The sequence below is a fragment of the Alosa pseudoharengus genome, unplaced genomic scaffold, assembly GCF_046254945.1.
Source record: "Alosa pseudoharengus isolate Yale_2024_CS ecotype anadromous, Long Island Sound unplaced genomic scaffold, YU_APseudo_1.1 YU_APseudo_1.1_scf_8, whole genome shotgun sequence".
In the NCBI taxonomy this organism is placed as follows: Eukaryota; Metazoa; Chordata; class Actinopteri; order Clupeiformes; family Clupeidae; genus Alosa; species Alosa pseudoharengus.
This window is the reverse complement of record NW_027468870.1, coordinates 19,699,377-19,713,204: the sequence shown is the minus strand read 5'-3', so window position 1 is coordinate 19,713,204 and position 13,828 is coordinate 19,699,377. Positions and strand designations below refer to the sequence as shown.

The window sequence follows — 13,828 nt, the reverse complement described above, 5'->3', positions numbered from 1 at the left end:
CTTTGAAGCCAAAAGGAGCAATAATGAAGCCAGTAGTGAATAGTGTTGAGGCATTTTTAGTGTTTTATTAATGTGCTTTTGTTCATCATAGTTCCCGTGGAGTGTTTTGAGCAGAACACAATCTGTAGCAGTGCTCACACCAGCAGCAGGTGGACATGCGCCCCTCCCTGTCCTCAAACTTGACACCTGCAATGTCAGCCAGGTGTGTGTTTTCATTACCTAAGCGGATTTAGTCATATCAAGTAGAGTTTGTTTTACTCTGGTGTCTTGCTATTTAATAACGTGTAGAGGTGGGCTACACAATAAAATAAACACATTCTTATCTTTAAAAAAACGAAAAACATGCCTTTCATATCCCATTCAAGTGTTTACAGTAGTGCTGGTCGACCAGTAGAGGGCGTGGTTTTAGATTTACTGGGCGGATTCTTCACCGTGACGTCAATTGAATTGGTTAGGTGACGAACTTCAGCACCGCCCCACTCGGGGCATGAGAGGGGAGGGAAGAGGCTGTGCTGATCCCACGTGTGACGCTTGCATTCCCGGTTCAGTAATATTCTCATAGCGGGGCTTCGCTTTGCTTTTGCCGTGTTTGTGTGTGTTTGTTAGTTTTCTGCCTGTAGTTTGATTAGCAATGGAAGGAGACGGGAGCCAAGCCACCTCTGGAAACTCAAATGATTCGCAACATGACCCGGGGTAAGACGATACATGTGTGGACACTTTTTATTTATGCGAAACATTTTCATGCGCTAAATTCTGTACTGGAAAGGTACCGCTGGTTGAAGAACACTGTAAGCGCACAAGCGTCTGTCCTCTCTTCCGGATGCAGTTAGGTAGCTAGCGGAGAGGCGCTGGATTTTTGTGTTTGGGTTAATGTTATGCAAGGCAAGACTGGCCTCTTGCTTGGAACATGTCAGATTTTTAACCAGAGAGCGAATCTGACAGTTCATAATGCTCTCTTTTCGCTGTCATCGCTTTTTATAAGTACTAACACGTCAAAATGGCCGATCTGACATCTGGACTCACTTCTTGTATGTTTTATTCTTACAGTAAAATGTTTATCGGTGGCCTCAGCTGGCAAACATCACCAGGTGAGACCGACGCGTTTTGTTCCGCTTTGCTTTTAGTTTGTTTGGTTGTTGATTGTCCGCGCTCGGACGAGTTGCGATATGTCCGTGTGCGTGTCCGTGCGTGTGCAGCGCTATGTATGGGATGCGTGATGTGTGTATGTGTGTGTACCTCTGTGCGCGAAAGGTTATTTCGATTTCCAGTAAATTCAAGTCCTCTATTCGACCCCTATATGTATGTCATGGTGCATTTTTTTGAAAGTGCATGAATGCGCTCTCAATTGAGAGTGGTGAGACATGAATTTTGCACGAATTATCTGTAACGTAACACAGCATCTTCCTCTTTCTTGTCCACAGACAGCCTTAGAGACTATTTTAGTAAATTCGGGGAAATAAGAGAGTGCATGGTGATGAGAGATCCCACGACAAAACGATCCAGGTAAAGCAATTTACTTTTCCCTTTGCTGCGTGTTTGTGAGAGAGATTTTGTATGTCATATACATAGCGTACAGTTTGTACAGTGCAAACGTTTGCCATTGTGGACGTTACAACGGCAGGTAGCTGTAATTCTGCGAGCTAATGGAATTTGACATTGACTTGGGACCAGCCTATTGCAACACCGAAGTATCAAAACTTATCTTTAGATTTGCAATAAGGTGAAATGAAGAATTGTTCACAATAGTTCAAATCAAATGTTATCTATAACATAACAAATGTTATCTATGTTATCGAGTTGGTTGTCTCTTTATTAATATGATGGTCTTTCTTACCGGAAAGAATGCACCATCTTATGATAATTTCTGTGTTTATCTTTGTGGTCCTGCAGAGGGTTTGGATTCGTTACGTTTGCAGATGCCGCCAGCGTAGATAAAGTCTTAGCGCAAACGCACCACGAATTAGACTCAAAGACGGTAGGTCACAGGTTCTTAATTTTTGTTTTTCAGTACTATTTTCCTTTTATTTGTTATTTAATCCATCACTGTTATTATTTTTAAAAATAAAAGATGTTTTTGAAAAGGATCTTCAGAGTATAAACTTAATATTGAAATTGACATAGTAGAAAATTCTTCCTAGACCCACTATATCTACAGTATATGTCTATAGTTGTGTGTAATAGGGACAGTTTACCCCCCTGAAACTGCCGTCCACTTGTGTGGCTAGAATTATCTATTTGCTGTGATTTGGTGTTGACCGCTATTGATGTGGCTTTGCACGCACACACACACACACACACACACACACACACACACACACACACACACACACACACACACACACATCACAGAATTCACAATCAAACTGTGATCTGTTATTGATTAAATTCCTGAATGAACCCCTTTTCAATGATTCCTCTCAAACAAATGCACTGAGGGATTAGAGATATCAGAAAAAGACAAGTTCCCCTCCTCCTGCTTTCAACATTGCATCACAAACAGCTACATTTCCCTCAAGTAAGCGCAGGCACACACATACACACACACACACACACACACACACACACACACACACACACACACACACACACACACACACACACACACACACACACACAGACACACACACAGCAGGAGCACAAAATATTTAATATTTATTGCATTAATAGCTCTCATCACTCGTTGGTGTTTGCTGTGGGTCTGAAGAAGTATGTGTGTGTGTGTGTGTGTGTGTGTGTGTGTGATGCAGGGAGTTGTTGTCTTTTGGAAGCTGATGAGAGAGGGAGGTCGGGAGACACATGTGTCTGAAGTTGGCACTACGCGGGGGGTATGGGTGCGTGCAGCACAGTCTCTGTCTCCTTCCTCTCTTGGCTCAATGGCGTATATTGAAAAAAAAAATGCTTTGATTGCTGCTTCGCCACCAGGGAGATTCAGCTTCAGATGCTGGAGAATATGTCTCTCAGATATATTTGGAAAGAGAAACACATTGTTTCCCCGTAGCCGGGGGTGTAATCACAGAAGAGGGGAGCTCAGGGCTTGGTGTGTGTGTGTGTGTGTGTGTGTGTGTGTGTGTGTGTGTGTGTGTGTGTGTGTGTGTGTGTGTGTGTGTGTGTGTGTGTGTGTGTGTGTGTTTGAGTGTGTGTGAATGAGTGTGTGTGTGTGTGTGTGTGTGTGTGTGTGTGTGTGTTTGATTGAATGAGTGTGTGTGTGTGTGTGTGTGTGTGTGTGTGTGTGGCGGGGGGGGGGGTTGTTTCGAGGACTGGCCAGGCCTGATTGGTGGTGCACAGGAGTGGGGTGGTTGGGTGGGGTGTGGAAGTGAGGTGGGGAGGAGTGAGTGGGCCTGTCGTTTTCCTTTGCTCTTGAAAGTGAAAGATAGTGGCGTGTTGATTTGCATGCGATGATTTGACTGGCAACACCTGTAACTACTGTTTGTTTGTCAAAAGCCAGAAAGAGGATGCAAGAGCAGTCTGCAAACAAGTGCGAGCATGCACACTGCCACACTCTCAGACACTCACACACACACACACACACACACACACATACGCACGCACATACACACACACACACACACACACGCGAATACACAGAGATGCCATTATGCAAATCTTCTCTCACAGTTCTTAGAATAAATGTAATCAATACGGATCTAGTGTCAGAACATGTATAATAATGTTATAATTGTGTACTGACTGAGATACGTCATAAGGAATGTTATAATTGTGTACTGACTGAGATACGTCATAAGGAATGTTATAATTGTGTACTGACTGAGATACGTCATAAGGAATGTTATAATTGTGTACTGACTGAGATACGTCATAAGGAAGTGTCACACTGTTCAGGGAATAATGCTCCCAGGGAAAGACGTATAGTTTCAGGAAGTGCTATGTTGTGTACTAAATGGTCTTTCCTGACATAAATAACACACTAGCTAAGTGGGCAGAGTTACGGCCAAGTTAGGGTCAAGAGGTCTACCAGAGGTGTTACATTAATAAATCATCTGCATAAAGGATTCAGAAGGGACCAAATTATACCCTTTGCATTTTGATGATGCAGTACATTTGATTCATCCCTGCGCTAATTATGCAAGGCTACAGGCCAGCTAACCCACTGTTTGTCCAGAACGGGAGCCGGGCATTGCTGGCCCTCAGGTTATATTGATAGCCTCATGTGCTAAGCGGGGACACGCACAGCACAGCTTATGTAAAGTTACACCCAGTCTAAATGAACATGCAGAAATAGCAAAGTCATTGGCCCTGATTCATATTTGTGTCTCTGTTAGTTTGCAAGGGTGCAAAGATAGTTTGCAGGGTGCAAAGACAGTCTGCAAGGGTGCAAGGATAGTCTGCAATGGTCAGGGTGTAAGGATAGTTTGGAAGTGTGCAAGTCACATTTTTTGTTTGGAATTAGTTTATATTAATTATACTAATCTAAGAGATTGGGGCTCATGGAAATGTGGAGGAGTTTATCATGAGACTAATTATAGTGTTCCAATTACTTGCTTCGACTGTTAACATGTCATATGGTCTCGTTTTAAAAACCTCTGATCATGAACTAAAAGATGAAGTCATAAATGTCTTTTTTAATGGACTGTACTTACGCTGCATTTAGATTGGCTTTAATTACACTGGGAGCCATAACGGCAGTGGGTGCAAATGTGTTTTATTCTGAGAGTAGTGACATTTGATACAGCACTGGTAAAGTGTCTTGTCTACACATGAAGTGCCATAGGCATATATTTTGCCCTTCTTGCTGATAATGTCAAAAACAGATTTATGCCATAAGGTTGTAATATTTTGGCATATAGGCTATGTGTTTGCCGTCATCCACTAACAAGCTATTTATCTTGACAAATATGACCACCATGTATCATCCTATGTAAATGTATATGCATGTATCATACGCATTGAGATTGATCTTCAAAAGGGGCTAAGACATTCTTCTGAATGCCTTTGTGCCATTCAGAAAAAAAAATCAGATAAAGAGAGACATCCTGAGAATCCAGCGAGAGAGGAACGGAAGATAGAGGGGAAAGAATCCTGCACGAGGGAGAGAGAGAAAGGGAGAGAGAGAGAGAGAGGGAGAGAGAGAGAAAGGGAGAGAGAGAGGGAGGGAGAGAGGGAGAGAGAGAGAGAAAGGGAGAGAGAGAGAGAGAGAGAGAGAGAGAGAGAGAGAGAGAGAGGGAGAGAGGGAGGGAAAGAGGGAGGGAGAGAGAGAGAGAGGGAGTGAGAGAGAAAGGGAGAGAGAGAGAGGGAGGGAGAGAGGGAGTGAGAGAGAGAGAGAGCGAGGGAGTTTACCGCAAGGCACCAATAATGTATGAAATCTGGCTGCCGGATCTGAACTAAGAATGTAAGCAATTGCCTCCTGGCCTGCACTCCCTCAAGCCCCTTACAGTGACAGGGCCCACGGAGAGGCTGTTGCAAGAGGCTAAAACAAGATGAAAGGAGAGAGAAAAACTAGACTGATTTCTTTTTCCCTCTCACTCCCCTTCCTCCTTTCATGTCATAACCATTTGACCTGCTGGGTTTGGAGGCTGGACAGCGGGGTGGGTGGGCACGCGCGTGGAGTCGATTACCGGCAGTTCAGCCAGAGCAGAGCAGCATTTGATAAATACCGACCTGATAAACGACAGGATGTGTGTGTGAACGCAGAAAACGTTTTCACACCCTGCTTAGCAGTGAGACCGTGCCGTGCTGTGCTGTGCTGTGCATGCATGCCGCCGCTCAGCAGTGTCTGTCGTTTCCCCATGCCATGCTTTTTTAAGTGGTTAGAGAGGAGCCTCTGTTCTAGAAAACGTGTCCAAATATTTTCAAGAAAAAAAATGTAAGCACTTTTTTCTGCCTCTCATTTTGTGTTCAAACCCGTATTTAGATAGATTTAGATAGCCTGGAGATTCCAGACCCAAATCCGAAAGATTAAGGTTCTGGCCATGAATAATGTAATGGCCCAACTCGAGGGGCGGCACCAAGCATGCATTTGAAAATCTCACTGCACGCAATTAGATAATATACAACCAATATGACCAATGTTTACTGACTGATTCCGGACTTCGACGCAATTGGATAACACTATGACTGTCATTTGTTTAGCTTGTTTAGCTCGCCTATATCAGATACACCGATGTGATTGGTGCCCAACAATACAAGGGACATAAGTAATGAGCATCATTGCTCATTGCCAGAATGACTCGCTGAGCAAATTCCAATAGTGCTCCCGCGAGAACTCTGGATTTCCAGGGTAGTATTTAGACATCTTGAAAGAGGGCTTAATGCACACTAGTCAGTTGAAATGACACAAGATGCCGATGCGGAATATGCACCTTGGATAATTATGCTCCACAGCATTTGGACTCATATGAAAGAGAAAGGAGCCCTGACTCGCTCAGGTTTTCCTGCAACAGTCAGACACGACTGCAGGAAATCATTTACAGTCGCAGATCATTTACAGGCCCACACATATTATTTGCAGGTTCCTTTAGATGCGTGACATCTGTGTTAAAGTTTGTAATGATGCTACAGGTTTGTTTTGTCTGTGTAGATCTCCCCTGGTGGGAACTCTTGAATGTTGGCTACTGTGGAGTCAGATTCGTTAAATCGTCTTCCTGTTCTTTGGCATGCACACTTCCTGTCCTTTAGAGCTTGAAATTCCTATCACACATCTTGTTTTGTTGTAGTTTTAGTCTCTGACAGCCATGATTATACAGTCAATGAATCTGAGTTGTCAGTTTGGCTTCATTTATAGTATAGTAGAGTACAGAGTCAGGGGGGGCAGAGTGGTTCTTAGGGACCACAATGTCCACCAGGGCTGTCTCATTGGCCAGCAGGGTCCCTTTTACATAGAGCAAGTACAAAAGGTTGTGAAAGGATTGTTCTCAATGTCAAGTGTATGAAACATAGAAAGAGTTTACATATTAGTGTTAAATAATGGTGTGAGTACACTTAACTCTGTAAGAAAAGTGGTTCACATTCGGAGGCATAATGAAAAAATAGTTAATGTGAGCTGACAGAATTTGATTTTGTTCATTAATTGGTAACTACCAATTAATGCAGATTCCAGTTTAAGTCAAGTGGTTTCAGACTGTGAATCGATTGACTTACGGCCAGTGGTTCACTACACTATAGATGACAGTGTAACAATGATCTCTATTCTATTGTTGTACACGGGTCTTCATAATGCTGAAGAATGTTCCATTCACTTGAATGGGCCTTCCCAACATTCGGTGGTCTGCTATTTCTCGATAACAGACCGTTGCTAAGTATAACAGACCACTGTCGAGAAAAAATGGGTTTTGTGCTTCTAAGTCACTTCTTTCATATCACTCATGTGTTTTTGCGAACTATTTGTTTCTCAGCAAAAGCCACGATGAAACAGTAACAAATAGGCCCCAGCTTGATAGGCTCCAGCACAACTGGCTGGGGCACCTGCACCGTACGCTGGCGACCCGGGTTCGATTCCCGCCCCGTGGTCCTTTCCGGATCCCACCCCGACTCTCTCTCCCACTCGCTTCCTGTCATTCTCCACTGTCCTATCAAATTAAAGGCATAAAAAGCCCCCCAAAAATATATACTTTAAAGAAACGGTAACAAATAGGCTATAGCCTAGGCTATGTAGGCTAAAGAGTCATATCGTGCAGAGTTTATTGTTTCGTTTTGGCAAGTAGCCGTGTAATAAGCGGGATAATGAATAGAAAGTCAGTCATTATCGGGAAATAGGTCCCGACAGGGCGACCCAGACCCCGACGTGCAGTGGAGGGGTCTTGTTCCGCCCTGAAGGGACCTATTTCCCGATAATGACCGGCGTTCTATACATTATCCCTTACCTATTCTATTCTATTTATTCTATTCTATTCTATTCTATTCTGTTCTATTACTGTGTATACCTCAACAAATGGAGATTAATGGAGTCTTGCAAACACAATTCTAATTCTGAGAGTGAAAGTATGTGCACGTTAATATTTGAAGCATGAGAAGTATTTCTGCACCAATATGCCGAGTTTTCACAGAGTAATTGAGGTTAAAATTGGTGTAGCCTGAGGCTAATTGCTAAAGCAAATCATTACATGCAATTCATTATGAACTGGGTGAACATTCCAAGATGTTACTGAACTCATCCTTTTTGAGCAACATTACAAAACAACGCAGGCACTTAACACACATCATCCATGGGTATTAGGATGGATGGCATGCGTTAGGTATCTGTGTTTCCATGGACGGTGAGTCAAATTTGCAAATCAAATTTACCTATGGGTGCAAATCCAGTCACCTGAACCTGAACCAATAGAATGCCAGTCATGGTTTTATCAGACTGAAGGAAAAGAGAGGAAAAGTGTTGCTGCTCTCTGGCACATTCTCCTCAGCAGCGTCTGAAGCCAGACAAGATGGAACCCCCCTCCTCCTCTCAGACTAACCTTTCCTGTGATGTTCGGGTGTTTCACCTTCTCAAAAGTCTCCGATGTGTCAGAATGACCTAAACTGCCCTCCGTCCGGCCTGGCAGCCCACCTTGGCTGTGGCGTTCAGCGTAAGCCGGCGTAGCCTCCTCACTCATCTCACACATGCCATTTCAGCTCGCCGTAGGGGAGCAGCCGAGACTATTATCATTGTCCAAAGTAGAGCGAATTCATCCTTGTATTATCGTCCTGTATGTAGCGGCAGTAACCGCCCAGACTTGAATTGCTCCCCAATCTCACGCCGGTCCATTTCGCTTCCTCGCAGTCCTGACTTCTTTTTTATCATCCTTTTTTTTTCTCTTGTCTCTTTCTCTCTGTTTCTCTCTCTCTCTTTTGTGCTTCTTTAGAAGGCATTGCAGTCATGCAGGTTGAACGTGAAGAGTGTTTGAATCTATAATGGCACCATGCTGATCATAATTCTGGCCCTGCAGGCAAACTTTCAAATCCATACAAAGAAATATGCATCAATGTAAAGCTTTTCGCCTCGCTCAACGCGAGCAAGTCATTTTCTGCAAGAGAACAATTTCGATCTGTTTACAGTGCTCTCCTTGACTGTGCGGGGCTTGGATGAGATTGTTCGAAGCTTCTCTTTAGGAGCCTTGTATTAAACCTAGTGGAAGGCTGCAGGACCGTGGTGCATGAAATAGTTTCTCTTCGTTCCGAATGCAAGATTGATAAGGTTCTTACAGCACGCCTCAACAACAGTTAAACAAAAGACGACAACAACAACAACAACAACAACAACAACAACAACAACAAAAACAACAAAACACATTTGAAACTGATTGATCGATGCAAATGTCTATTCCTTTTTCCAGTGTTTGGATATATCAACTCTAAAGCCATTGTGTTCTTGTATATTTTGATTGGATTGCCTCTGAAATCTATGAGATACGTCTCGTATGAAATATTCTGCATTTGGCAGTGTAGCAAAATGTTTGGATGAACGGATGTGCCGAGCATCAGCTGAGTTCATGTCTCTCTTTTTTCTTTTCTCTCCCAGATTGACCCTAAAGTTGCCTTTCCTCGACGCACTCAACCTAAGGTAAGAAACCCAGAGCTTCTGGCCCTCCTGCTGGTTCACCTCTCCACACGTTCAAGGTTGTTTAGGGACCTGTTCGCTGCAGTTAGTAGTTCATTGGCCAGCGGCACACTTTGCTTCAGTATTAGCTTGTGTAACAGGTGGTGTCATGGCTGGTTCTGAAACGTGGGCTTTTTTTAATGCAATGTGATTCCACTTGAAAAAGAAAAACATATTCTCCTGACTCCTGTGAAAATCAATGGCTGCTGCCTTTTGTGTGCTTTGTGAGCTTGTGTTAAAAATCCGTTTTCTTTGGCATTGCATTGTATCCACGGACTCGTTGGGAGAGTGTTCCTCTCAGTGGCATCAGTTGCCATTGAGGCCCGTTTGATACCCGAACCATGCTCGGGTCCATAATGGATTTCTCCGTGGGCATGCGAGGTTCAATGGTGCTGTGAATGAATACTAAAGGTTTCAAGTGGGAAACTCATAGTGAAAGCTTTTCAAAGCTGGAGCACATTGTGCCTTCAGGGTATCAACATATGGTTGAGAAACTGTTTTTTTTTTTTTTAAATGCCTAACTTGCCTGTTCATCGTGTTAACCTTTTCTTGTCCAAGGAAGTAGAAGATGAACGTAAAGAAGCAGTTAAAACCTAAAGCACCCTGTATACTGCTGTGTAATATATATAGAGAGAAATAGTTTTTTTTTCTGGAGTAGTTTGTCATGCCTCAGCTGTTTTATTTATGAATATGTTATGCTTATGTTTGTTCTGTCTGTCGTCAGAAGACAGCGACGCACGCGAATGTGGTGTTGGGGGAACAGCGCACTCCTCAGACTTGAAATGGCAGGCTGAAGGGCAAGCTCATTAGGGAGGAAAAGAGGGTTTATTTGTTTCAGAATTAAGCAGAGAATGTGGATTTCAAAGGATCTCCGAGCAACAGGATTAAGGCAGATAGATTAGCATTACACAGCTCCTTCCCTTCATGTAAAATTGATTCGGGGGGTGGAGGTGGGAGGGTCCTCCGTAAGCAGTCGGAGGCACTCCGAGGCTGCCGTCGGGAAGCGCGGGGTATCGTTTCTCTCTCTTGTCTTTCTCTCTCACTTCCTTCCTTTCTGCCTCTCTCGCTCTTTCTCCCCCTCTCTCTGTCTCTTTCTCTCTCTCCCCTCTCTCTCTCTCCCGCTACCCCTCTCACTCTCACTCTCTCTATCTCTTTCTCTCTGTCTGTTTCTCTCTCTCTCCGTCTCTCAGCCCCCCCCCCCGGCTCCTCTCGTCTTTGTCATTCTGAGTTTCCTCCCTGTCTGTGCCCTCCATGGCTTCCTGCCTGTGCCGGAGCTGATAAGGTGCAGAGGGTACTGGGGTGGCTGGCTGGGAGGGTGGGTAGGTGACGGGGTGACGGAGTGGGTGGTTGGCTGGGTGACGAGGTGGTTGACGGGGTGGGTGGTTGGCTGGCTGGGTGGCGGGGTGGGTGGCAGGTGGCAGTTACTCGGTGGCTTGCAGGTGTTTTTTGCCACTGTCTTCAGGTGCGGTTTTTGTAGGGGGGCGTTTGAAGTGTGTGTGTGTGTGTTTGTGTGTGTGTGTGTGTGTGTGTGTGTGTGTAAGGTTGTGTGTGTGTGTGTGTGTAAAGGTTGTGTGTGTGTGTGTGTGTGTGTGTGTGCAAGGTTGTGTGTGTGTGTGTGTGTGTGTGTGTGTGTGTGTGTGTGTGTGTAAGGTTGTGTGTGTGCGTGTGTGTGTGTGTGTGTGTGTGTGTGTGTGTGTGTGTGTGTGTGTAAGGTTGTTAATGGAGAAGGAATAGACTGTAGTTCCCACGAGACTAATGCCAAATTCACCTCCTCATCAGGCAGAGTCTGTGAGTCTGCTGGACTGGTGGAAACTGGTGGAAACCGCCCCTGTTGTTTTTGTGTAGCTTTGTTCTCGTGCCATCTCCTTGCTGTGATGTGTGGCTCAGTGGTTGTGATTGTCTTAGCTCACACCCTTCTCTGCTAGCCGATCAGGCTATGGCTCAGGGAGACTAATGACCTTGTGGGACGTGGCCTACGGAGAGAGAAACACAGACACAGAGCGTGAGTTCTGCTCTCTCTCTCTCCTCCTGCTGAAGACTCCCTGGGTAGCTTTCAGGCCAGTGATGACCACGGCATCCTTCGCGACGAGCGCGCGTGGCCTCTCTGCTGATGCTGTTGTTTGCCCTCGTGGTCTCCAACGCTACGGCGTCGCGCTGCGCTATCACAACACATCCCGTGCGTGTCCCGACATGATTTGAATTGCCACTGGGATTGCGGTCACTTCGATGGGGAGAAGGCGATTGCGGGCGAGTGAGTGAGTGAGCGAGCGAGCGAGCAAATGACTTGTTGTGGAAATGAAAGGCGAGAGAGAGAGAGAGAGAGAGAGAGAGTCGCTAGCGAGTGAGCGTTTTTGCTTTCATGCGGAGTTCACCGGCTCTGTTAACCCCTTCATCTATCTCCACGGGCAGCTATCGTCCCGGGCTCGCCTCGTTAAGTTTTACGGGCCGAGAGCGGCCTCCATGGCATGCGCCACCACGCTGTGCTGACCAGCCTAGCGCAACGCAGTGCCCTGGTGCGGACATAAAAGAAGCCTAAATGGGCAGACAAGATGGAGCTAGCTGCTTGAAAGAGATGAATGTCCGTTAAATCGAATTAGAGGCATGTGGTCATTTTATGGTCAAAGTGAAAGTGCACGTGGGAGCTGTTTTCCAGGGCCAAGGTCGTCGGGGCTGTGGGTCAGTAGTATCGTCACACCAGGGGTGTGAATGAGGGAGAGGCTAAAGTTATATCATAATATTTCACTGTATTTGTTGTGGTAATATTGTGATATATAGGGGGATATGAAAATAGTTACCATTCAGCGCTTACCTGAACTGATCAGAATCTGTTTCCTGTTGTGCTGTTGTGTTGCATCAGCTTGAGTATCAGATACTCAAGTTTGAACTAGCCAACTAGCTCCACTGGAGGGAAAACGCATGGGACTCATGAGTTGTAACGCTATCCTGTTGCGTGCAGAGGGAATTTGAAAGACAACCGATTAACCCCTCGGACTGAGCACTGCGAACGGTGAGTCCCCAGACCCTACATTTTAATGTGGGTCTGGTATGGCTCGTCAGGCTATTATTTTTGCTCTTTTTTTAAATGTACTAAAACAACATTGACAGCCCTCCCTGGTACCCACTGCTGGGGTACCCCCAGTGTGCATATTTTGCCTACAGATCGGGGGCGCCACTGAGTCAGACCATTGTGACGTGTCTCTACACTGGAGACTGTGGGGAGGTGTGGAGTTTTAGGGGGAAAAGAGTGGGTTTTCCCCAGTGGAACTTGGTTCTCTCAGTGACTGAGTCATTTTCTGTCCTTGTCGCTTGTGTGTGTGTGTGTGCGTGTGTGTGTGTGTGTGTGTGTGTGTGTGTGTGTGTGTGTCATGAGTCATGCTTCCACTTGGGGACCCGTTGTGCTCTAAATGTTCTTAGCTGGAGAGCAAACGCTCCTGGTTGTCCCATGGTGCCGAAAATGTGTGTGAGTGTGGAGTATATGTGTGTGTGTGTGGTGTGTTTAAGTGTTTGAAAACTCCAAGCCAAGTTTTTAATGAAGTCCAAGGGTGCTGGTCTTAGGGGAATAGACCCCTTGACACACACACACACACACACACACACACAGTGATGTCTTTGTACAGCCTATCTAGGAAGCAACTCTAGGGGACACCAGCATCAGTCTGTCCCACAACTCCACTGCCCAATCAGATGTCAGCATTAGGTTGTACCACAACTCCACTGGCCAATCAGATGTCAGCTTTAGTCTGTACCACAACTCCACTGCCCAATCAGGAGGATCAAACATGACACTGCACTCTGTGATGTAACATGACTCTGCACTCTGGCCTTTGGAGCCAGTTTAGTGGGGCATCCCCTTCTCACACTCTCTCTATCCACTTCACTCTATCCTCATCTCTCCCTCTTCTCTCTCTGTCTCTATCCCTCTCTCTCTCTCTCTCTCTTTCATTTCTCTTTCTCAGTCTGTTTCTCACTCTCTCAATCTTCGCTCTGCTTCACTCTGTCCCCGAATCCAACACGACTCTTCACTCTTTCGTTGGGAGCCTTCTGGTTGCTTTAGCGGAGCCATCTCAGCATGTGGTACAGTCACTTTCATTTTCATCAGAACAGCCCGAGACAGACATGCCTGCCGTCTCCTTCTTGCCAAAAAAGCTGAGATGTTCATATTCATTTACTCTCAGTGTCGCCCTATCCTGATTTCTTTCCTGGTTGAAAAGCACTTCCACAGGCCGTATGATTGCCAAGTGCAAGTGCCAAGCGAAATTTTTGGAAAAGTCCCATAATATAACAAGATAATTGAAAGAATAG

The 13,828-nt window shown here is 45.3% G+C and overlaps 1 protein-coding gene across 11 annotated transcripts in view; it reads left to right on the top strand.

Moving 5' to 3' along the window:
* The first annotated feature begins 507 nt into the window (after nt 1-507).
* LOC143111641 (RNA-binding protein Musashi homolog 2) overlaps nt 508-13,828 on the top strand; it is a 295,188-nt gene continuing 281,867 nt past the window's right edge. For 7 of the 11 annotated variants that reach the window (XM_076273893.1, XM_076273897.1, XM_076273896.1 and 4 more), the window contains exons 1-6: nt 508-693; nt 1,048-1,088; nt 1,422-1,503; nt 1,891-1,975; nt 2,748-2,831; nt 9,449-9,490. In XM_076273893.1, coding sequence (XP_076130008.1) covers nt 632-693; nt 1,048-1,088; nt 1,422-1,503; nt 1,891-1,975; nt 2,748-2,831; nt 9,449-9,490 — 396 coding nt within the window. In that variant the 5' untranslated portion in view covers nt 508-631. The remainder of the gene's footprint in view (nt 694-1,047; nt 1,089-1,421; nt 1,504-1,890; nt 1,976-2,747; nt 2,832-9,448; nt 9,491-13,828) is intronic. The other 4 variants (XM_076273898.1, XM_076273899.1, XM_076273892.1 and 1 more) reach the window with 1 other exon arrangement.